At 55.1% G+C, this 24,038-nt stretch overlaps 1 protein-coding gene across 1 annotated transcript in view; it reads right to left on the reverse strand.

Moving 5' to 3' along the window:
• Obscn (obscurin, cytoskeletal calmodulin and titin-interacting RhoGEF) overlaps positions 1 to 24,038 on the reverse strand; it is a 141,463-nt gene that overhangs the window by 32,293 nt on the left and 85,132 nt on the right. Inside the window, 28 exon segments of the mRNA XM_036198419.1 lie at positions 131 to 244; positions 1,388 to 1,565; positions 1,767 to 1,925; positions 2,131 to 2,295; positions 2,400 to 2,516; positions 2,933 to 3,089; positions 3,973 to 4,146; positions 4,668 to 4,750; positions 4,907 to 5,107; positions 5,768 to 5,907; positions 6,045 to 6,167; positions 6,980 to 7,007; positions 7,009 to 7,051; positions 7,393 to 7,453; positions 7,999 to 8,217; positions 8,335 to 8,433; positions 8,631 to 8,663; positions 9,195 to 9,392; positions 9,600 to 9,718; positions 10,001 to 10,079; positions 10,787 to 11,065; positions 11,703 to 12,576; positions 13,585 to 13,958; positions 14,977 to 15,264; positions 15,505 to 15,792; positions 17,434 to 17,706; positions 23,119 to 23,194; positions 23,379 to 23,575. Coding sequence (XP_036054312.1) covers positions 131 to 244; positions 1,388 to 1,565; positions 1,767 to 1,925; positions 2,131 to 2,295; positions 2,400 to 2,516; positions 2,933 to 3,089; positions 3,973 to 4,146; positions 4,668 to 4,750; positions 4,907 to 5,107; positions 5,768 to 5,907; positions 6,045 to 6,167; positions 6,980 to 7,007; positions 7,009 to 7,051; positions 7,393 to 7,453; positions 7,999 to 8,217; positions 8,335 to 8,433; positions 8,631 to 8,663; positions 9,195 to 9,392; positions 9,600 to 9,718; positions 10,001 to 10,079; positions 10,787 to 11,065; positions 11,703 to 12,576; positions 13,585 to 13,958; positions 14,977 to 15,264; positions 15,505 to 15,792; positions 17,434 to 17,706; positions 23,119 to 23,194; positions 23,379 to 23,575 — 5,139 coding nt within the window.

The raw sequence follows: 24,038 nt of genomic DNA on the forward strand, positions 1-24,038 counted from the left end.
ATCAGGACCACCTGTCTCCTGCCTCTCAGGCCTCATGTACCACTGGGCGGATTCCACATTCTCAGGAAGTTCTTCCCTATTGCAGAGCCAGCTCCCCAGAGTAAGGCTGGAGACCCTCGTCCCTGGGTACCTTTGTACCAGCTGACAACAGGCTTAGGTGTGCCAGTCACTCGGCATGCCAGCTTGACTGTTTCACCCAGCTCAGCAGTGCAATCTGCCAATTCCTCTTCAAAATCAGGGGCACCTGAGGATACATAAGGAGAGCTCCATGTTATGTGTACAGCAGGTCAGGCCTATGGTCTTCATTGCATACACCCTGGCAGGTTTCCCAACCCAATGCTAGCCCTCCATGTCTCACAGTGTGGCTGCTACCATCTGGGGTCCCAACTTAGGATCAAAGGTGAGTGAGGGAAATTGGATGTACAGTGGGAAGGGGTGGGACAGTGGTAAAAAAAAATGAAGAGTTTGGGGAGATTCTTTAGTGGGTAAAAGCATTTGCTATGCAAGCATGAGGACCTGAGTTTGAATCCCCATCATCCACATAGCCTCATGTGACTATATCCCCAGCATTGTGGAGGAAGAGACAAGCAGATCTTCGGAGCTCATTGGCCAGCCAGCCTCCTCCAAAAAAGTAAGCACCAGATTCAATGAGAAACCCTAACTCAAAGAAATAAGGCAGAGAGTAGCTGAGCAGAACACCTGATATCCTGCTCTGGATCCAGCACATATATACAGGCCCACATACCAACACACACATATGTACATGCATGTGTAAACACATGCATATACCACCAAAGGTTAATATTTTTTTCGAGACAGGGTTTCTCTGTGTAACAGTCCTAGCTGTCCTGGAACTCACTCTGTAGGCCAGGCTGGCCTCGAACTCACAGAGATCCACCTGCCTCTGCCTCCCAAGTGCTAGCATTAAAGGTGTATGCCACCACCACCTGGCTAATTAATTAATTTTTAAAAACACTGGATGATATGTTTTTGTTCTGGATGAGGAAGGCTGGTCCAGGGTGCAAGATTCCCCTACATCTTTCAGAATCCAGATGGATGTCTGAGCTTGGGATCTCTGTGTGGGAGCTTCCTACCATGTCCCCGAGTGTCCTCTCCCTGGTCAGGGGTAACCTGATACTCCACCTGGATTTCCCTTTTGATGGTGCGGTTATTATACCCCACCCAGAGCTGACAGGACAGAGTGGGTCCCTTTGCTCCCAAAGGCACCCCCTCATGCCCAGAAGGCAAGGGCCAAGGCAGTGGCACCCAATTACCTGAGACTCAGGGTCTCCACAGCCTGAGTGCAGCCCAGCTGGACAACCAGGGTAAAGAAAGGGTCACATCCCCATCCTATCCTGACCACCATGGCCCACCAAAGGACACTCACGCCACACAGGCTGGGCCAGGCGCTGCTGGATACCACAGATCTCCTTCACCCATGAGTTCTTGATGATGACTGTCCTTGCCTGGAGCAGGTATTTGCGCACAGAGTCCTCCCGTTCATGCCACACCTCAAAGGCGCGGTCATCCCCCTCGACCTGGTCATTCAGGTCGATGCTACTCAGCTGTGGGGACAGGATATCAGTAAGGAGGGTGTGACCACCCTCAGATGATGACCCAGGAGAGATACACTTAGGTTACCCTGGAACAGCGGCTGAGGGACTGGCTACCAGCATCCACTCTGAAGCCTGAGAGGCAAATGGACCTCCACCCACAGCACATTCACTTGCCCTACAGAGCCCTTGGCAGCCCCTGCACACACAGACCTTCATCATGTTCCGGAACACATAACTGAAGGTGTCCGTTCGAGAGTCTCTCCGGGGCTTGCAGATCACCAGATGGTTTCGGAAGAGGAAGACATGCCGGTTGTGGCCCTTCCAAGGCATCCGGGCCCCTGGTGCCCCCTCCCACACTATGAAGTGGCCCTAGAGGTGTGAATGGGCTCTGGTTAACCAAGTCTCCCCCCCATGGATGCAGCCCCTACTGATAGCCACATATCCAGCTCCCCACCAAAGTCATGCGGTCATCCACATGGAGCTCCCACCTCTAAAAGCCTCCTACAGTACCCCATGGAGCTCCCACCTCTAAAAGCCTCCTACAGTACCCACCCTCAGTATCCACAGCCCCCACCTGGCGGATAGGTTCTCCCAGGGCCTCCAAGGTTCCCGGGTAGTTCTCCATGAGTGACACATGCAGCTTATTCTCAGCACGCTGAGGCAAGGCAGACACCACAGCATAGGCCTGCTCCAGCAGTGCACAGTTCTGCCGGTTGCGGGCCTTGTTGCGGATTAACTCCTGGGGTGAAGGCCAAGAGTCACGGATCCAGGATCCTCTGAACCCAAGAACCCCCCCACACACACACAGGTACAGCCTGCACAGAGGAGGCTGGAGCATGTCACCTTCAGCAAGGCCTGGTATTTCTGCACCCGCTCTACTGGCTGCTCCAGGTAGTGCTGAAGTGGAGGTGGGGGTGGCTGCGTGGGGTCCTTGGCTGACAGTGTCTCTTCTGCATATTTCTGTAGGAACCACAAAAGTGGTTTTGTGCATGAATGCATGGTCCCTTGGTGGCTAGAGTTGCTCCTGGGGTGTCACAGACACAGCCCTGAACCACCCAGGCTATGTCCCCTGAGAGCTAGAGGATGATACCAAGGGTGCCAACACACACAGCCCTGCACAAGGGACACCGGGTCACCATCTCACTGGTGGTGGCACAGGGCTTGGGCAGCTTAAGTAACAGCCGAGGCGTACAGAGCTGTGGTTACTCCTGTTGCATTTTGCACTGAGCCAGGGCCCAGGCAGGTGAGGTGGGTTTAGGAAGATGAACTTAGGCTGGCCACATGGACCAGTGGAGCCACACCTCAGAGAGCATCTGGGCAACACCTAGGCTCTAGGAGCAAGCAGGGTGGGTGGGCTTGTGACGGACAGGAAGTACCTTGTAGAACTCCTGGACCGGGGTGCTGACAACCACTGACTCAGCTTGCACGCGGCCCACCAGGAACTCGAGGTACTTCTCAAAGGCCTCCTGGTTCTTGATGAAGCACATGGCCACATCGTCATCGGTGTCACAGGACTGCAGCTCCTTCAAGAAGCTGCCACAAAGGGGACAGTGTCAGCACCTCCCTCCACCGACCAGCTCCAGACCTTCTCCTCTAGGAGAAGGCCAGGATCCTAATCAGGGCCTGAGCCCTGTGATAGAGTATGTTGTTATGTGTGCAAGAAGTGCATGGTTGTGTGTCCACCTGCCCATGTACAAGTACGACATATACTATGCATACATACATACAAGAGCATTCATGTTGTGGGTGCACACATATGTAAGTTTTCTAAAAGCGCGTATACACATACACATAAACATGCACAGATGTGAACATCTAGATGTGCAAACACTGTATATGTGCAATGTAGTGTGCACATTTGTGGTGTGCATGCATCTTGGTACATATATATGCTCATGTGTACTTGTATGTCTTGTGTGACAGTGCACATGCATAGAAACCCACATGTGTGCACATGTTAGCATGTATGTTATGAGGCATATACGTTACTGGATATGAAATGTTATGTATCTCCATGAGGAGGGATGTAAGTATGAGTGTCCATGTATGTGCAAATATGCACAGACACATCAAGCACATGAGCATGCACAGTGTGGCAGCTATGCATACACACATGTACATATGTACATATGTACATGTACATATACATATATATATACATGTACGTATACATATATGTACATGTACATATGTATATATACACATATACGTGTGTATATGCCTGCACATGAGAGTCTACATGCATAGTGCACACACTAGTCAGGCATATTATAGGCTCTACCCTGCATAAACCAGATACACAGTAAGGGAAGGTCTGCCTTGTGACACACTAGCACGCACACAGCCCCCACATACACATGTGCACGCACCCAGCCCCCACATACACATGTGCATGCACACAGCCCCACCCTCCCACCTGCTGTGGAAATGGCTGATGTCCTGCACATTACGGAAGATGACTGTCTTCTGGCTGGCCACAGCTGCAGGCACACGGGGAGATCGGTCCAGGTGCTTCATGTGGTGACTTTCCAAGAACTGCAGCTCACCCACAAAAGCCTGCTCTGAACTCAGCAACTCCTGGATGACAGAGCTGGCGGGAAGAGAAGCCATTAGGGGGTACTCGGGGCGCCAGTGGCCACAGGCTCCTGCCTATTTCACGGCCCTGGAACAGCGTTGTTACAGGACTGTTTACTCTCTCACATCCCCCATCCCCTCAACTTCTTGCCACCAGCATCCTGCTGTCAACTTTCAGAGAGATGAGGAGTCCCTGGGAGGAGCCACTCCTCCATGTAACTGCCCCCCACAAGGAAGTAACCTGGCACAGCCCACGTGAGGACCGCCACAGGAATCAGTGCCCCTGGCACAGCCCACGTGAGGACCGCCGCAGGAATCAGTGCCCCTGGCACAGCCCACGTGAGGACAGCCGCAGGAATCAGTGTCAAACTGGTGCCCACTCTCTTCTCTGTCTCCACCCATCCCTGATACAGAGCAGGCATTCACAGACCCCCATGAAAGCAGCAGGTCAGAACTCCATTTGGACCCTAAAAGAGGGCAGGCAACAGGTCTCCATGAGCAGCGGGCCAGCTGGGAAAAGCTCTACCAGAAACTCACCTCAGCCTCATTCTATACTCATCCTCAGACACAGCCTCCCCAGGGAACTCAGGGGCCTCAGTGGGCCCCCACTCAGGAGACAGCTGGTGAGAAACAGGCATCTGTCAGAGGTGGGCTGAGCCCTGGCTCTGCCCCTATGAGGCTGGGGGCTCCTATCCTCCAAATGGAAAAAAACAGTGCAAGAATCCTCTGGGCTGGTGACCTTAACACCCTCTCCCTGAGTCCCCGCAGCCAAGTACCTTGAGCCTCTTGTCCAGGTAGGCAGGTGACACCCAGCCCTGCCTAGAAGGGCTGGATTTGGTGGGCTTGGTGCGTACAAGCCAGCGCAGGGGATGGGCTGAATCCAGGACCTCCACATACTGGCCTTCTCTCAGAATGATGGCGTCCTGCTCAGCCCCCAGTGGCAGATAGTCGGCTGTGACCACGTAAATGTCAAAGATCTGGTTGGGCAGGGAGAGGAGATGAGCTGGGGGATAGAGCCGGCCTGTCAGGACCCCCAGCAGCCACCAGAGAAGGTAAGATGAGAAGGCCCCCAAAACCCTGGAAAAGAGGCTGAGTCGGGAGACCCACAAAGGTATCAGCCAAGCCTGTCACGTCCCTGAATGCAGGACATGGGTCTTGGGGACATTTAGCACAGCTGCTGGCTCCCAATCCCACACAAATGGTAGGAATGTGGACATTCTCCCTTGGCTTCCCCCAAAAGAAAGCACTATGAGGCCTCTAGTTGATGCTGTCCATACAATTTGATCACATCTCATCACGTGTCCACTTGCCGCCTGGGACCTAACAGGGTGCCTACTACAGCAGGGGGGGGAGTGGGGGTGGGGGAAGGGCAGGTGGAAAGAAGGGAGGAAGACTCAGAAGCAGCACTTCCCAGGAATCCCCGGGGAATGGACCTAGTTCCTCACCAGTTCCCGCCTGCAGTATGTCTTGGGAGCAGAAGGCAGACACCACCCTTCAGCCAGGAGCTGGTCTCCTGATGGCCTGTGTGGTGTACTCACTTTCCAAGACCTCCCTGGGATTCTGGCCCTGTGCCTCTTATTCCTCTGTCTTCTCTCCAGGAGCCCCAGAATGTTCCCCAAGGGTCCTGGCCCGCCTACCTCACCACGGGAGTCCCCATCCTCTGACTCTGAAGAGGATTCTTGGACACTGGAGGAAGGGCGAGACCGGCCATGCCGAGGAGAAGCAGATGGCGTCTTGGACTCCTCGTCGCTGTCACCTCCCGGCACCTGGAGCTTGGCTGGATGGGCACAAGGGTTGTGATGCCCCCCCCCCAGTAGCCGGGCAGTTTCTAGATCATGGAAACAGGAAGGCCTCTGCCCCTGCACAAGTGTACTTGGCCCCTCCACCCCCTTGAGATACACACCAGCACCTCACCTTGTGAGATCTTGGCTGATACCATCTCAGTGATCTGTGAGGTGAGTTTCTGGAGAAACTCTTCTGTGCCCACCTCAGCGAGGGACAGGTGACCGTGGGCCTCTTCAGCTACCAGGGACTCCCCTGGGGTGGCAAAAGTGGCCCTCAATCAACCATCCTCTCCCGGATGTCTACTGAGTACTCCCTACACTCCAGGTTCATTTTTAGCCCCAAAGAATGCCAGGCACACAAGACCAGGCTTTCTAATGGTGCTGGGGTCTGGAAAGGAGACCAGCCTTGAGGACAGGGGTGTTGAGGTTGGCTATATGAAGTCACAGAAGGCTTGCTGTGGTCTGAGCCAAGATGTAGCCAGTGTGATTGAGAACAAGAGGAAATAAGTCCGGAGGGAGGGGACACAGTAGGTGCAGCTGAGGAACACTAGGGGTGGCTAAGGATCAGCAGGGTCCCCACTGGGCAGTCAAGGGACAGCAGCTGGTTGGGGGAAATGGACAGCACAGTCAAGGTCCAGACAGTTACTAGGGAGCAGCAGGCACAATTAAACAGTAGGTAGTCTATGGACGGTGGATCCACCAGCAGCAGGTGGCCAGCATGGCTACAGGGCAAAGGGTGAACAGAAGACACAAAGCTGCAGAGGGGTCAGACCTCGGTTATCAGGCTGTGGAGGACCTGGAACATGGCTCACGCCACCTCTGCTCCTGCTGCCTGGCTTGCTGGCCTCCACAGCCCAGTGGATGTGAGCTCTGCATCTAGGCTAGGCTTCCCTTGGGATCCCATAGGCTCCCAGATGCACAGAGGTCATGAATGCCTCTGACTCCAATCCAAGCTCGGCCCACAGGACTGTGGAGACCTCTGACCCAGCACTGTAGCCAGCAGCTTCCTATTCCCCTACCCTGGCTCGGGGTGAGGGGTGCTCATCATCCCCATCCCACCTGTACCTCTCCTTTGTGCAGCAAGATCAGCAAAAACCCACAGATTCCACCATCTGGGCTGAGACAGCTTGGCTTGTCCTGTGGAGACAGGGGTATCCTGAGAGGCCTGAGGTCAGAGCTACCACCACCTTCCACCTTCCCACCCTGGGGCTCCTGACAGGAAGGGGGTCTGGAGGCAATGCTCTAGGACACCAGTCATCATCTCCACATCAGAGGGATCCCAGGAAACCCTCGCTCTATACTGGGGAAACTGAGGCATGGGAGGGAAAAGGAGAGGCCCAAGTACACAGCCTATGCAAGCCAGAAGTGGTCTATCTGCAGGATAGGGTGGTCCCCACGGGCACCACAGCTGTCCTGTTCGCAGTTCCCAGACCTAGTCTGTGATCTTGGCCTGGGGCCTCTGGCTAGCATCCACTCACCCTTGCAAGAAGGAAGAAATGAGAGCCTCCTTCACTCTTTCCTGCTCTTCCTCTTTGGCCACTGTTGAGAGAGTGGAGAGCCATCAGCACGAGCCCCTGGACCCTGAAGCTTCAGATTCAGATACTCAGGATACCTGAGCTGTCCCAGAATCCTGGACTCTGTCCTCTGAGCCCTCAGCAGGGACTGTTCTGAAACTGTACTCTCCTACTCCTGACCATGATCACCTCAATGGTAACCAAGAACATGAGTCTCCTCTCAGAGTGCCAGCCCACAGGGGGTTGAGTAAGGCCCTGGAGCAAAGAGTTCAGCTCACCCTAGATACACACACACACACACACACACACACACACACACACACACACACACACACAGAGCAGGGTGAGTGCTGGACCTGAGAGACTCTGAAGCCCCACACCAAATTCCCCTGCACCCATGAGCTCTCTGGAGGTTTCCTGATACTGAGGGAGTATGAGAAACACAAATGTTGAAGGTCAACATGCCCCCTGAAGAGTCCCTGAGTCTGCACTGTCCTGCTCAGTTGCCCTCCTGTTCACATGGACCTGCCTTACCCCCCCCCCCCCCCCCCCCCCCGATCCTTCACTCACAGCCAGAGACGTGCAGGCTGGCAGAGCAGAGCGCCTGGCCAGCAGCGTTGGTGGTGATGCATGTGTAGGTGCCCTGGTGCTGTCGGCCCACATCCAGCAGGACCAGGCTATGCTGCTTGCCAGAGCTGGCCATGGTGTAGCCAGGGCTATCAGGGCCAATCCACAGCACTCCCTTCTCTGCCTCCTCCTTGAGCCAATGCACAGTGGGGGCTGGGTGTCCTAAGGTACAGAGGGCAGTGAGTCCACCCCTGACAGAGACAGAACGCCACCAGGAACCCTCCCCCAGGTCCAGAGTATTGTGTGTGGCCGTCAGCCTCTCCGTGAGAGTCTCCTCACCTTCCACCTTCACTGAAAAGGTGATGCTGGAACCCCTCTTCACTTTCTTGGGGGTGAACTTCTCTAGGATCCGGGGTGGCACCAGCCGCTCGTGCACATCTGGAACGATACAGCCAACCCTCAGGGACCCCCTGACGTCAAAAACAGCCCACCCTAGTGTCCTAATCCCAGAGGATCCCCTGAAACCTATGTCCACTGGCCATCCACACTTCCATGGCAGCCAACCCCAGGTCCATCCATTCTGGCTTCCTGCCCATGGTCTGCCACCCACTCATGCCCATCTGGGGCTATCTCACCTGGTGCTGGCTTCTCTTCTGGTTCACTGGGACCTGAAAACAAAGAGAGAGTCAGACACTCAGCACTCATAGGTGCTCTGTTCTGGTAGCCCCACTGCCAGGGCAAAGACACCCAAACCTCTTAAAACCTCAGTCAGAGAGCTACAGAACTCACCACTCAGCGTGAGGATGGCCACAAGCCACACAGACCTGCCTGACAGATGACATACTGCTACCCATTCTTGTTACCCCCAGCCTCCCCAGACCTGTGGCCTCGAGCTGCAACCAAATGCATGGGCATGTGCACGACCCAGCAGCTTAGGGAACCACATCTTCCAAGCTCTGACAGAAGAGGCCACAGGAAGCACTGGGTCCCTCATAGCAAGGTAGGTTTGGTTCAAGTTTGCAATTCGCTTCCCATGTTCAGGAAGAAGGAGCCTCCAGGCCACCATGGTCACCTGTTCCCTGAAGGGCTGACCTCCAGCTACCTGAGTCTCTGCTCACTGGAGCAGTGACCACAGAGCCTTGGCCTCAAGTCTGACAGGGCTTGCCAGTCAGTTCTGGCCAGCCTTGCAGGGCACCCACCTCGGACCAGCAGCCGGGCCGATGAATAAGCAGCACCCACGGCATTGCTGATGTAGGCTGCATACTGGCCGCTGTCCTCAGGGGTGACTGAGACAATTTCCAGGGTATGCAGGGTCTTCTTGTCAGTCATGCGGATGTGGGCAGATGTGGTCAGGGGCTGGCCATCTTTGAACCAGTACAGTCTGGGGGCTGGATAGCCTGAGGACACAAAGGCAGGTGGTCAGTGATGACAGCAGACCCAGAGCAGAGGTGCCTCAGAGACCAAAGGGTGCTGGCCTCCTTATCCAGAAAGGACTCACCCATACCCTACCCAAACACTGCTGGCTGGGGTCCCCTCCTGACTGTGGCTGGTAGGACTTGGCCTCTGTTCAGTGAGGCAGTGATGCTTCCTCACCAGCTCCTTACCTTTCACCTTGAGCTGGAATTTGGCCAGGCGTGTGCCAGGGGCCACCTGGAGGTCTTTCAGCTCCTCCAGCACCTGGGGAAGCTGTCCCTCATCTGACTCAGTTCCCTCTTGCTCCCGGCTGCCAGGAAGGACAAACAAGGGAACGCCCATAAAGCAACAAGTTAAGAACGTTCAAGGCAGGAGGGCCACGGGAGTGAGGTCAGCCATGGAGGGATACTGAAGTTTCCTGAACTGAGAGACAGAGGAAGCAAAGCTACCGGGGCCTGGTGGAAGTCCCCGAGATTTGTCTTGTCAACCCAAGTACCCTAACCCCCCTGTCCCAGGTAGCAGGGCATAGTTGCCTCCTCAGAGCCCCTGGGGTAGTCAGTCACTGGACCTTTCCATCTCTGAGGGACCCCACCTGGACAGGTATCCCTGGGCGCTGAAGTATGATGAGGTCTCAGTAGCGTCTGCTGCAGTATCATAATCTGTGCTGGTCACTGGAGAGGAAAGGGTGATTCAGGGACAAGGCCTAAAACACATGCACTAGGCCACCACCTTGGCCCTATGAGGCTCTGACCATGCAGCCTTGAGGGGAGCTACCTGCACTCAGCATGGAGAAGGGCAACAGCTTCATGCACCCTCCCTGCCCCCAGCCCATGACCGGGCAACACTTCCAGGCTATAACTAACCGCAGGCCTCTTTGGCCCAACAAACTACAGGTGTCACACAATTTGCCGTCTTCATGAATTACAGCAGCTCAGGCAATCACTTCCAGTTCCATCTTACAGGACCACAAGGGGTTAAAGAGATACTGGCCTCGAAACCAACAGCTGAGGACTACCCACCAGGATATAGCAAGAGAGACTAGATCTCTCTGCTGTATGCCGTCACACATACAATGTTTGTGTCCCACAAATACACGTGTTAAAACATTAATCTTGGGATGGCCAGATGGCTCAGCAGGTAAAGGTGCTTGCCACCAAACCTAGTGACCTGAGTCCAATCCTTGGACAAATTGTCCTCTGAAAGCCATACAAGTGTCATGGCACACACACACACACACACACACACACACACACACACACACACACACAATGTAAAACAAAAATCATCAGTGTGGTATTGGTATTAGGAGGTAGAGTAGGGAGGTGGTCAGATCACACCCAGGCCACCCTGGAGACACCCAGCTCAGGCCAGCACTCACGCTCCACACGAAGCTCCGCCTTGGTGGAGGAGACTCCCACACTGTTCTCCGCCAGGCAGCGGTAGACACCCATGTCTGCTGGCACCACTGCCGTGATGATGAGCTGGTGGCCGCCCTGTTGGTCCTCATTGATCATGTAATGGTCATCCTCCTCCAGCAGCTTCCCGTCCTTGAACCAGCGCACACTGGGCACAGGCTGGCCCGTCACCACGCAGTTGAAGCTCATGGGGTAGCCATCCTGCACTTCTTGGTTCTGCAGCTCAGTCAGGAACACTGGGGCTGGCACAGGCAGGTAGAGGGCACAACGTTAACCTGGGATGCCCATCGTACCCAGATACCACGTACATGCAGGTTGCCACCAGAGGGTGGTGTGACACCGTAGCCTTTCCTATATGGGGTTTCCCAAACTCCACAACTAGACACCCTGAGCTTCTCTCTTTCAAGCATTCTCTAAGAATTCTCTCGTGGTTCCCAATGAGGCAGTTGAGTGCAGAACTGGAAAGGACCGACAGAAAAGGATGCACAGGCTGGAAGTTTAAACCCCAGGTACCCCAAACTGGGGAGAAGTCTCAAGACACAGCCTGAGGGTCCTTCATGATAACCTCCTGGTGGCCCAGGAGAGACTCGAGCGAGCAGTAAGGTTGTCTTACTTCCAGTAGCTGACATGAAAACTACCATAAGGAACGGAGCTCAGCACGCACTGCTAGCGAAAGACAAAGCCGAGGTTCACACCCACTGTTTAACCTCAAAGTCAGGGCTTTGCCACGCTCCCCTCCACCCCTTCAGGCTGGGGGACAACCAGCCAGAGCTCCCTTCTGGTTCTGCCTCGGTCATCCTCCATCCTCTTCTCCCTCTGCCCTACCTCAGACCAAGCTCCCCCATGCCCACGCCAGGCTGCTGTAGCCCATGGACTCACCAGCATCTGAAGTCTGCGGGCCGGGTGTCTTTGCTAGCGGCGCCGGGGTGACAGTGGGAGCCACCTTGCCAATGCGCATCTCCACGCCCCGGGGTCCCTGCTCCCCCAGGCTGATCTCCACCCCGATGCCCATGGTGGCAAACATGTCGCGGAAGCAGGTGACTGCTCGGCGGGCCTCCTCAAGTGCCTCAAAGCGGATGCACACAACGTCCTCGTCCTCTCGGTACGTCTGCCAGTCTGCAGGCTCCTCTGGCTCCGCAGGGCCTTCGTCGGCGCTGAGGAAGAGCTCCTCCTCTGAAAGCTCAGCTGGGCTCTTGGTGCGGAAGAGCCTGTGCAGCCTCCGCGCCGCCCGGCGGAAGGCGTCGTCCAGCTCACCTCCAGAGGAGCTCTCAGCCTCACTCTCTGTCCCACTGACCACCACACAGGCACTGTGGCTCACACGGCCAAACTTGGTGCTCACCTGACAAGTGTAACGGCCAGTGTCAGTGGGGCCCAAGCCAGTGACCAGCAGAGAGCAGGTACCGTCCTTGAGCTGGTCTATGTGATAGTGCCGCCCGTCCGTCAACTCTATGCCATCCTTCAGCCAGCAGGCCCGCATATCAGCCTTGCTGGCCACCACGCACTCCAGCCGCAGCACATCCCCAGCCTGTGCCTCTGTGTCCCCAAATGTCCGGGAGAACACAGGCCCTTCCTGCTGCTTTATCTCCTTCCGCACTTTGTAGCCCTTAAAGGCAGCCTGGATCTTCACCGCTGCCTTGTCCAGAGATGGATCCTTCAGGTCAGCTGCACTCAAGTCTCCCGCCGGTGGGCACATGGACACTACTTGCTCCTGCTGCTTTTCTGGCTTCACAGAGGTGGCCACCTGGGCCCCATGCTGTGGACACAGGATGTGAGGTCAGAGCAAGGCTGGGAAATTAAGACCAATAACACTCCAGGCCCAGTCCCACTCCAGCACTCCATCTGCCTCCGGCTTAGTGGCTGCCCAGGTGCTTGCTGAAACCCTGCTACTTCTGCTTCCCAAAGCAAATGCTCATCCTAGAAATCACAGTATGCAGTGACCCAGATGGGGACCAACAGCATTTTGGGGAACACCAGATAGGCCAGGCCCATCTCTTCGGGAAAAAGTTGTAATTGTTTAGTAGGTGAGGAGGTGTATGGAAAATGCAAGAAAAAAATAGGCAGGCAGGTGGCTGTGTGGTTGAATGGGTAGTGGAAGGATGGATGGAGGGAGGGAGGGATAGTTGGGTAGATGGCGGATACATAAGTGAGCAGAAAAATAAATGAACAGGTGAGCAAATACAGGAATAATGAGCAAATGAATGGTGAGTGAGAGGATAATGAATCAATGGATGAGTGAAGGAACAAGTGGATGCTGGGTGAGTGGACAATGAAGGGTGACTGGGTACACAGATGGGAAACTGAATGGATAAACTGGAAAATCCGTACAGGAGGTATGGATGGTAGATTAGTGGGCAGGTGGGTGGAGACAGGTTGGTGGATACGTGGCCAAACAATTCGACAGGTGCAGGAGTGACGGATGGTGGGCAGATGAGTGGCTGAATTACAAATAATGGACAAACAGGCAGATGGACGGACAGATGGACAGAAGGATGGTTGGAAGGGGGAGAGAGTGATATACAAATGGAATGATGGGGAGTAGACAATGAAGAGATGAGCAGATGGGTAGATGCAAGGATAGGTGGAGAGTGAATGGTACATGAGTCAGTGGATGTTGGATGGTACGATTATGCACATATGGGTAGGTGGTATTGAGATGGATGGATAGGTAAGTTACGGGACTAAAGCATAGAAGTGGATGTTGAAGATCTGAGACACACACACCCCACCAGCCCTCTCCTTGCAGGCCAATTAGGAGGTTCACCTTGCTGGCCAGGGGTGAGATCCCAGGACCCCCGGCCTTCTTGAGGTAGGTAACTAGGGAAGGGGTGCCAGCCCGGGACTCGTCGTCAGAGCTGGTGTGTGAGAGGTCAGCCTCTCCTGTGCGTGCTAGCTCATCAGCCGTAGAGTAACCCTCAGAGAGGTCAGGGGCTGTCTCTTCTGCCTCCTGCCGCAGATGTTGCACACGGCTGTCTTCCTCGGGCAGCTCACTGATGGAGTCCAGAGTGGGCTCCCGACTCATGCGGCGCTTCCGGGCAAGGGCCTCCCAGAGCAGATGCAGGTCACCCTCCTGGGCTGCCTCAGGAGGCAGGCTGGGCTGCGAGGGGACCTCATCCCCAGAGCCTGAGGTCATCACCACTAAGGAGGGCAACAGAGCAGTCAGTGGGTGAGGTCAGACAGAGATGCAACTCCATGCCAGCCTTTGCTGCTGGCTGGGGTATGACCTGGCTGTGGTCTCCTGGACCTCTGCTCTCTGTCTTGCACCAGGAACCTTTATCTGTTCCGAGATGCTCCAAGCCTCAGCTTCCCACCCTCATTTTCATCCCCCTCCAGTCTACCTCCTGCCAGGGGCACACGGTAACTCAACCAGAACAGAAAATAGCTCAGGAAAATGAAATTAGGTGTATTTCCACCTGTTCAGCCCTGCTGCTAGTACAGGAGCCCAGGTTTACAGGGACATTAGCACTGCACAGAGAGGATGTGCTGACACCATGGCAGGCTCAGAAAGCAAGAGGAGGAGACCCCAGTGTAGCACGTGACTCCAAATACAGTGGATGGAGGAGGTACTCAGAGCACAGAGGGGCTCTGGGCAGGAGGGCTGAGTTAAGGGATGGGCTCAACACAATGGGGAGGTCTGGGAGCGTGGGACAAGGGGCATGAGACTCAGTGTGGGTAGGACCTCAGGCACAGGGAAGCAGGAGAGGATTAAGAGCGGGAGAGGGTCAAAGCGTCTGGGGGTGCTAAGAGTGCAGAGGATGCTGCTGGGGGCGGTGTCACAGTGCAGATAGTATTCAGTGGGGGGCGGGGGTCACGGTGCAGACAGTATTCAGTGGGGGGGGGCCTTGGAAGGCAGCGTGGGTGGAGAGGAGGACATGCTCAAAGTACAAGTGGCTTCAGAAGAGGTCTCAGAACTCCTGTGGGCAGGGGTCCCAGGGCTTAAGAAATCCACACCAGTCCTACTCGGGAACAGGAGGCTGACCTACAGCACAGTTCAGTCACTTGAGACCTGCCTCACCTGGCCAAGCCTTGGTTTCTCTGCCCGTCACATGGCGTCTTAGAAAGGGCTCTCAGCCTTGTGGCCAGAGCACATCAAGAAGAAAAGCCAAATCAACCCCTCCCCACTCCCACAGCATCCGACTCCAGAGCCCAGACTCACCATTAAAAGTGGCAGCCCCTGAGGAGGGCGGGCCCCGGGCGGGACAACAGCGGTACTCCCCTTGGTCTTCCGTCCTAAAGCCCTTGATCACCAGCACCTGCCGCTGACCCTGAGAGAGGACCTCAAAGTGTCCGCCGGGCTGGATGCGCTCTGTTCCCTTGTGCCAGACGACCTCACCAGCCTCAGCTGCCACTTCCAACTCCAGACACACATCCTCACCAACTATTGCCTGCCGTGTCTCCGGGGCTGGGGGCTGGGTTGGGGCTGGGGTAGGGGCTGAGATTGGGACTTTGGCTGGGGTTGGGGCTTTGGCTGGGGTTGGGGTTGGGGTTGGGGCTTTGGCTGGGGCTGGAGCTGGGGTTGGGGCTGGGACTGGTTCAGGTTCCGTTGGCTCTGCTGAAAAACAGTGTCCACAGAGGATAAGCCGCATCAGCCATGATGGATCCCAGGGTCATTGCCCAACCCTATAGAGCTCCCTCCCTCCCTTGTTCAGCCGGGCACTGCCATGGACTGAGAGCAGTAACTCACCTAGCTTGACCATCTGGGGCAGATGGACAGGCTCCCCAGCACCTGCTGGACCTACAGCTGCCACTCGGAAGCGATAGGTCTCCCCAGGGACCAGGCCGTCCACCACACACTCTGGCCCAGGTACCAGCTCATGGCACAACTGCCACTGGCCGGTGGATGCCTCCTTCATCTCCACACGATAACCACAAAGACCGCCGCCACCATCACTCATGGGAGCCACCCAGGATAGGGTCACGGAACGGCCACTACGACCCACCACCTCAGCATCTTCAGGGGGGTCAGGGAGGGCTGCATGGACGAGGGGAGATTAGCACACACACTGGGTCCTGAAGTCCTTCCAGACGTCACTGAGGTCCAATACTGGACATGGCATACACTTCGGGGTAGACTCCCTTATGAGTCCTGTTGGACCCTGAAGCCAGTGGTCCAGACTGTTATGGGGAGCAAGGGATGCTGCTGAAGCCTCCATGGGCCTGCGTTTGCTCATCTTGGTACCCACCACTAAGGTCAGGCATTGGGACTGGAGGACCAAGAGCTGGGCTTAGATGTGCACTAGGCAAAGAGAAGAGGACAGAGTATGCTCTCAAGGGACTCTAGCCTCGGACCATCCTCAGGCTCTTAGGGTCTAGTGGAACTGCACAGAAGCCAGCTCTGAATGGTCACCCATCTGAGTCAAAGTGGAGGCGCGGGTGTGGGGGGTGATGGTGACCCAGACACAGACTGTAGGGGAGGGGCCTCTGCCACCCACTCACCCAACACAGAGAGGCGTGCAGAGGCCACGGCATCACGCGCTGCAAATGTGACCTCTCCTGTGTGTTGGGGCTGGGCGTTGCTCAGCGTCAGGGCATGGTGGCTGCCATCTGCGGTGACTGTCCAGTCAGTATCGTCAGGCTGGATGGCAGCCCCGTTGATGTACCACGTAGCCTCGCCCACAGGCACTGCCTCACTTAGTGTACACGTGAAGGAGGCCTGCGTACCAGCTCTCACAGAGGCATCTTGTGGGGGCTCTAGGACCTCCAAGCGCCAGCCTGTGGGGGAGCAGGATGGATGAGCATTGGTGGCGGGGGCGGGGGTGCAGGGCAGAAGGGAAGTGCAAGGCCCCTGGCCCTTACAAAGCCTTCCTCCATCTAGTCTCAAGTCCTCAAGGTGGAGGTGTCTCCGACAGACTTACCTAATTCTCCTGGCCCAGGAAGGCCTCATGTTGGGGAGTCTAGAAGGCCAACAACCCTCACCTACAGTCCCACTCCCGCTGTTCTGATAGCCCACCAGGACCTCTAGTGGATGAGTCCTCAGAGATTAAGGGAAGTCCTGTGGGAGGGTGTCTTGGGGATACCTTCCTTTTTTGGGGGGAGGGAGGGTTTCGAGACAGGGTTTCTCTGCGTAGCTTTGCGCCTTTCCTGGAACTTACTTGGTAGCCCAGGCTGGCCTCGAACTCACAGAGATCCACCTGGCTCTGCCTCCCAAGTGCTGGGGTTAAAGGTATGTGCTACCACCGTCCAGCGATACCTTCCTTTTTGCCTCCCCATTTCCTGTCCCACTCCCCAGCCCAGTGCCCCTAAATCCCTGTAGACCATGGAGGTCCAGCCACCTATGGGAAGCATCTGGAGATCTGACACCCACCAACTCTCCTAGGCAAGTAGAGTCTTTATTGGAAGGGTTCTTGGAGACGTCTCCCTTCTATGGTGTCCCCACCCCTTAAGAGTGGCAGATCCCACCATCCCAGACCCCAGTCCTTCCAACCTACTGGGTTCCACTAAGGTCGCAGCACAGTCCAACACCCTCCCGTCCTGCACGGGCGTTGACAGAGAGAGCTCAGAGGATACCACCTTCATACATAACCCCCTTCACTCCCACCTCTGCTGGAAGTTCAGCCTCCTCTGGAAAAGCACCATCCCATCCACCCAAGCAAGCCCTCCCTCAGGTTGGCACCTCTCACGGTGAGGAATGCAGATGTGACCACACCCCCTGCCAGGAAGGTCACTCGGCAGCTGTCCTGCAGCTTCAGGTTTTTGAGCAGCAGCAAGTGCCGCAGCCCATTCTCAAAGTAGACCATCTCCACATTTTCCGAGGTGTGCACAGGCTCATCATCCAAGAGCCAGGTGTGGGCAGCCACTTCAGGCTGGGACAGCTGGCACTCGAACAGAGCTTCGCCGCCCTCCAGGGCATCCACGTTCTCCAGGCCATGCACCACTGTGTTCTTGGCTGTGGAGAAAGCAGAGTTCAGCGTTGTGTAGCTCCGGCAATCCTTCACTACTGTCTCTTGCAAGAACTCCCCCACCCCACCCCAAAGTATATAAAGGGCTAAACAGAACAGGACCCCAGAAGCCACTGCGGAGGGTGGCACTCAGGGTCCACTGGAGGAGGAGTGGTTGCCCAGCCCCACCCATCCCATCACCCTCTCCAGAGGCTTCACGTTGGCAGTGGTCTCCATGAGGCTGAGGGGCATCCTGTGTCTCACAGATGAGAACTTCATAGGTGTTCACAGACCAGAACCTCACGAGCCCAGACTCAAGCCCACTGGAGATGCAGAGCTGTGTCCTTTCCCACAATGGTGCCTGCAGCCTCAAGATGCAGCCCACACCCTTTTCCCAAGTCCCCCACCAGCACTGCTCGACCTGTCCTGATGCCTGGGATGCTATCTTCCAATTTATATCAACTGGAGACCTCCCAAGTCCGTAGCCCTCCCTTCTCCCCTCTTTCCAGTTATCTTAACCACTGTTTCTCATAAAAGCCACAAGCTCACGAGACTGTGTCTTAACCCAGCTATAGCTCTGGGTCACCACCCATATAGGTGTTCTCACTGCATAGGTCACCTGCATTGCAAGGCTGGCGGCCATGGCCTGCCTTTCTACCATGATCTTGTCAGCCTGCCTGCCAGGTGGCCTCACCTTGCACTTGAAGCAATGCCACAACTCGAGTGCCTACGGCCTCACAAGAGTAGATGCCGCTGTCACAGGGCAGGGCCGGCCTGAGGGTCAGCCTGGCTACGGTCCAGTCCTGCTCTATGATGACACGGTTCCCATCTGCGCACACCTCCCGCTCGTTCATCTTCCACACGGCCTGCACGGGCCTCGAGTACTGGCAGAGGAGCTCGGCCGAGCCACCCTCCTCCACCACCAGGTCCTGCATGGCACTCACCACCTCCACTGTGGGATCTGTCGGCCAACATGCCAGACATGCATCAGCCCCTGGACAGTGGCACCATGGCCCACCCACCTTCTGCTGTCCATGTTAGTGGCTTCAGCGGCTGTAAGCATGGAGCTTTGGTGGGCAGTGGCTTAGCAACAGGTGCCTGGCATGTAGCCAGGAAGGGGACCCATCACGGCTGCCCAAGAGCCCTACACACCAGACATGCCTCACTCCACCCAAGGCAGTTGACAATGTCACGATGTCTGTCCAGGCTGGGCCCCTCTAGCCCAAAGTGAACACACAGGTCCCATCTTAAACACACCTGGACCACAGATCCTGCAACTCTGCAGCTACAGCCCATCTTTCCCCTCTCCAAGGGTGTAAGGATGCTTGCTGACACCCTTGGGGTCCCATTCTATCCCCACCTGTTGAAATCCTATGCAACCAATAACCGTTCATCCTGGATCTGGTTCTATGAGGGCTTACAGGAGGCCTTAGGCAAAGACACTGGGTGAAAGATTAGGAAGAAGCTGTTTGGAGTCCCTGGCAATCTGCTGCCCTCCCTGTCCAGCCAACTCTTCCCCAGAAGGGTGCCCACAGGAAGAGAAGCAGGCGTGCACAGGAGCAAACCAGAACTGGAAGCTGTGGCATCTCCATCAGGAGTGCAGGAAGCCCCCCTTCAAAAAACTAGCCTTTGGCTGGGATGTCTACCCAGTAGGGTGGTTAACAAGAGTCAGTGTGTGCAGGTCCCACACAGCCAATGTGCAGGAGGCCAGTCTCCAACTAAAGAGTTCAAGGAGACTTAACCTCCCACTCAGGAAGTGAATGGAAGGCCTCCTCTGCCCTGGGTACATGATAGGCATAGAGAATTGCCTATGGCCCTTGGGGTCAGTACCCGGCACTCCTCAATTCCCCAGGATCCTGCAGGAAGCATGCGGGAACAGCAAGGGCAGAAGCACCAGCATGGGGAGGTCCCCGCTGGCCAATACCTTTGACCAATAACTTGGCTGTGGAGACCAGGGGCCCTGTGCGGAAGGTGATGGTGCCTGAGTCGGCCACCCCCAGGCCCGAGAGCATGAGGGAGTGAATAGTCCCCTCTTGCACAGTGATGGCACTGTCAGGGCTGTTCTGAAGCAGGGTGCCATCCAACCACCAGCGGGCCTCCGGCCCACCTGCACGAGACACCTCACAGGAGAACGTAGCCACCTCCCCCGCGAAGACATCCACATTCTGCAAGCCACGTACCAGGCACAGTGCTGCCTCTGTGCAAGAGGGCGAGAAGGAAGTCTGGGCTGGGGCTCCCTGGGGTCTATGGGGAGGGGGCTGCACTCAGAGGCACTGGCGTGGGAATGTGACCCGATAGTCAAACGGGTCTTTGTCCCAGTTCCTAGCACAGAACTTCCTGAGTGTGGTAAGTGCTCTTAGGCATAGCACACACCTTTTGATCACATCAGAGGCTATGCTAATGAGGTGCCAGCTTCAGGAAGGGGGTGGTCATCGGGAAGACAAAGTGACCAGAGGGTTCAAATGTCCAGCCCAACTCACCAGCCTCAGGCAGAGCAGTAAGGCTGGAGATAACTGTAAACAAATCTGATAGATTTCAAGGTCCTGGATGCCAAGGGGATGGAGAGTGATATATGGAGAACGGGAGAGGTACCTGTCGACTGCCCCCCACACGATGCTAGTCTTGGACTGTTGCTGGGTGGGGTCCTGTGTGACAAACCAGTGACAGCATCTGTTTCCTGACTCAGCTGTACTAGCAAACTGGTCAAGCCCAGGTGGGCAGTGCGAGCCCCATTCACATCCTCTTAGCTAGCAAGGTTAGGCTTGCAACTGACTTTGTTGAAGGGCGCGTCTAGTGGGACTGAGTCTATAACCAATGAGTCTATGCTAACTTTGAGTAATGTCAGAATTGAATCCAGTTATATTGCGTCCGGTTGGTGTCTGCTGGAGGACTGCTTGGTGTGTGGGGAGCCCACTGTCCTAGTCAGGTGTCCTGTGTTGTACAGAATGCAGAGGGGAACGGCTGTTCCCTACCACTGGGGTCCCAAGTGAATGAATTTACTAGAACAATCTTGAAATTGACTGGCATGGGCTACCTGGAATCTTCCGGGATTGGGTACTATCCAGACCAGAATAGCTTGGACCAGAGGTCCAGAAATCAACCCCAGACAGTTAGCATACACTAATCAAAGAGAAAAGCACTGAGTCCATCCACACTGAGCCCATGAAAAGCATGTGAGCCACTGAGCATCCCACACCCCTTCAGAGCATTCCTAGCTCCATCCACAGGAGGCCGATGACACCTATCTGGCATCTTTTTCAAAAGGAACAACGGATAAACTCCACATTTGGGGCTCTTCTTGATAATAGGGGCCTCCGCTAACCTGGTATGGGCAGGAAGGAGGCACCCCAGGACCTGTTGCCCCAAGAGCATGGGACTCAGTCCCCAAAGTAGCTTTCCATTCCTCAGGGTATAGCAGCAGACAGGGGCAGTCTATCTAGATGTCCACTGAGATCCTGCCACCCTTAGGACTCCATGGCCTTAACTGCTGGGTACACTGCTCCTCCACCCCACAGCAAGCTCTAAGCTCAGGAGCCTCATGGATGCAGATGAGCTCTGCCTGCATCCCATCTACCTTTTGAATGGATGCTTGGGGGAACCACAGGAGGTGGATAGCCCAAGAACTCCAGGGCATTAATGTTTTCATAGCTGACTTTCCAATACCCTAGGACACACAGGAAAAGACCAGTGGCATCTTCCACACTTGCTACGTGGGGCCAGGTAAGGAGGATGCCACCCCCTAGCCTGTGTTTCTCTCTGATCATCTACCAGGTGCCTTTTTGGGGGCAATTGACAAAGTCCAGGTGTTTCTGTTGCATTTGCTTCTATACCACAGAATGGGGCTGAGAAGAGTCAGGAACTATTTGTAGAGACATCAGTGCCCAGCAAGACTGGGCAGCCCCGAGGATCACCCCCAAGTGCTACTTTAGAAGTCTTTTCACACCGTTCCCCACTGATACACCTCCTCCAGCACCAGTTCCCAAGCCTGTCCACAACAAAGCTGTACATGAGCCAGCTCTTTCAGAATAGAATCATCTCGCCTTAAAGCAGGACTGAGGCACAGCCTGCAGCTCCATGTTGTCCCCTAGTAAACACAGACCCTTTCTGCCCTGCCCCTACTCAAGACAACGGTGATATTCTTCATCAATCAACTTGTAAGTTGTGCATTGGCACTTGGCAGCCTTTCTCAGCCCCACAGGCCATAGAATTGGCCATGCCTGACAATCTCTAAAGTTCCAGAACATGCTCTATTCTCCACATCTAGCTCCCCTCAGCAGACTGAGGGCTCCATAATGACAAAGCTATATGTAACCCATCCTGAAACCCTAGACATGAAGGGCAGGAGATCAGAGGTCTCATCCAATGATGAATAGATGGTTGGATGGCCAACAGGTGCTTGAATAGATGGGTGGATGAATGGATGGATGGTGGGTAGGTGGATGATGAATGGATGGATGGTGGGTAGGTGGATGATGAATGGATGGATGGTGGGTAGGTGGATGATGAATGGATGGATGGTGGGTAGGTGGATGATGAATGGATGGATGGTGGGTAGGTGGATGATGAATGGATGGATGGTGGGTAGGTGGAGGGATGAATGGATGGATGGTGGGTAGGTGGATGATGAATGGATGGATGGTGGGTAGGTGGATGATGAATGGTTGAATGATGAGTAGATAATGAATGTACATGTGGTATAAGGGTGATGGATAGATGGATGATGGATGGATGGATGGACAAATCATGAGTAACTAGGTAAATGGGTAGTGTGATGTGGAACATGAATGAGTGGAAGATTGATGAAGATTGGGCTTAGGTGGGTGACAAATGGTGGCTATACATGGATGGATGCATGCATGGCAGAGGATAAATCAGTAAGTGGGTAGATGATGGGGGTGGGCAATGGCATCACATTGAGAACCAGGACTAGGCAGCATGGAAAGGTTGCTCAAAGCCAAGCTCCATAGGATGGACTTATTCTAGGGACAAGGTACACTCTAAACTGAAAGTTCCTAAAGTCCTGCCTGCATGTTGGGGCCACATTTACCATGGCCAAATATATATGTGTCACAGGTATGTGATTGTACATACATCTCTGAGCCTGTTGAGTAAGTAAATGTACATCACCATGGACATATATGTTTGTGCAACATGGACATATATGTATGTGCAAAAGGACCTAAACCACAGAGCTGGTCCCATCTCCACTCAAGGCCCAAGCCCATGCTAGTCAGACTCTCTAGCTCTTCCAAGAGGCAGCATCCATTCTGGCCTGAGATACCACACACTGGAAAATTGACAGCACCAGCGCAAAAATCACAGCTGGAAGTCTTGAGCTCCTGATCCCCCACGAACAGCCACAGTGCTGGGAAACAAAGACATCCACTGGCACAGGTGGGGTGTAGGATAGGGATGCCCACCTGTGACCTTCAGCTGGGCTTCTGAGGAGCATGAGCCCACTTGGAGAGTGATGGTTCCAGTATCCTCCAGGGTCACCTGAGGAGGCAGGAGGAAGATGCTTGCCCTTGCACCCCATCCTGACCAAAAGGGGCCAATCCATCTTCCCCATACCCCACAATAGGGGTTTGTCACCTCCCCTGCCCAATGCCCTGGAGGAGGATCTTCCCTAATGGACTCAGAAGCATCTTTGTGCAGGCAGAGGCAGGAACCAGAACCCCACCTTATGCAGAGTGAGCAGGTAGAGTGTGCCCTGCTCCACAGCGATGTCATTCATCTCATTGGACTGCAAGGGAACCCCTCCCAAAGCCCAGCGGGCCTCCTGGCCTGAGGCCCTGGACAGTCGGCACTGGAAATGGGCATCCTGGCCTTCGCTGAGCTGCACATCTTGCAGGGGCTCCAGAATGGTCACCTCAGGAACTAGACACAGGAAGCATGGGCATCAGCCTTTGCATCTGGAACGCTCCCTTGAATGGTAGAGCTCTCATATCCCACAAGTCCCATGATGCCTCACTCCAGTCCCTGAGAATAAACCCATGGGAGCATGCCACCAATCCCCTTCTCTAGATCTACATAGATATAAACCCATGGAGGCATGCCACCAATCCCCTTCTCTAGATCTACATAGATATAAACCCATGGAGGCATGCCACCAATCCCCTTCTCTAGATCTACATAGATAGCACACCCTGGGCTCTGGCCCACAGAGAATCTAGAGGCGACCTTGGGCTTGGACTAGTAGTCTTCAGAATGTCCTGAGGGATAGTGGGTAGGTCTTAAGCACCAAGACAATATGAGCTTCTGAGAAGCCCACTCTACCTGCCTACCAGCCAGATACAGCTGTAGAATTACCAGCACACAGGCTCTCCTAACTACCAGAACC

The sequence above is a fragment of the Onychomys torridus genome, chromosome 8 (genome assembly GCF_903995425.1).
Source record: "Onychomys torridus chromosome 8, mOncTor1.1, whole genome shotgun sequence".
Lineage (NCBI taxonomy): Eukaryota > Metazoa > Chordata > Mammalia > Rodentia > Cricetidae > Onychomys > Onychomys torridus.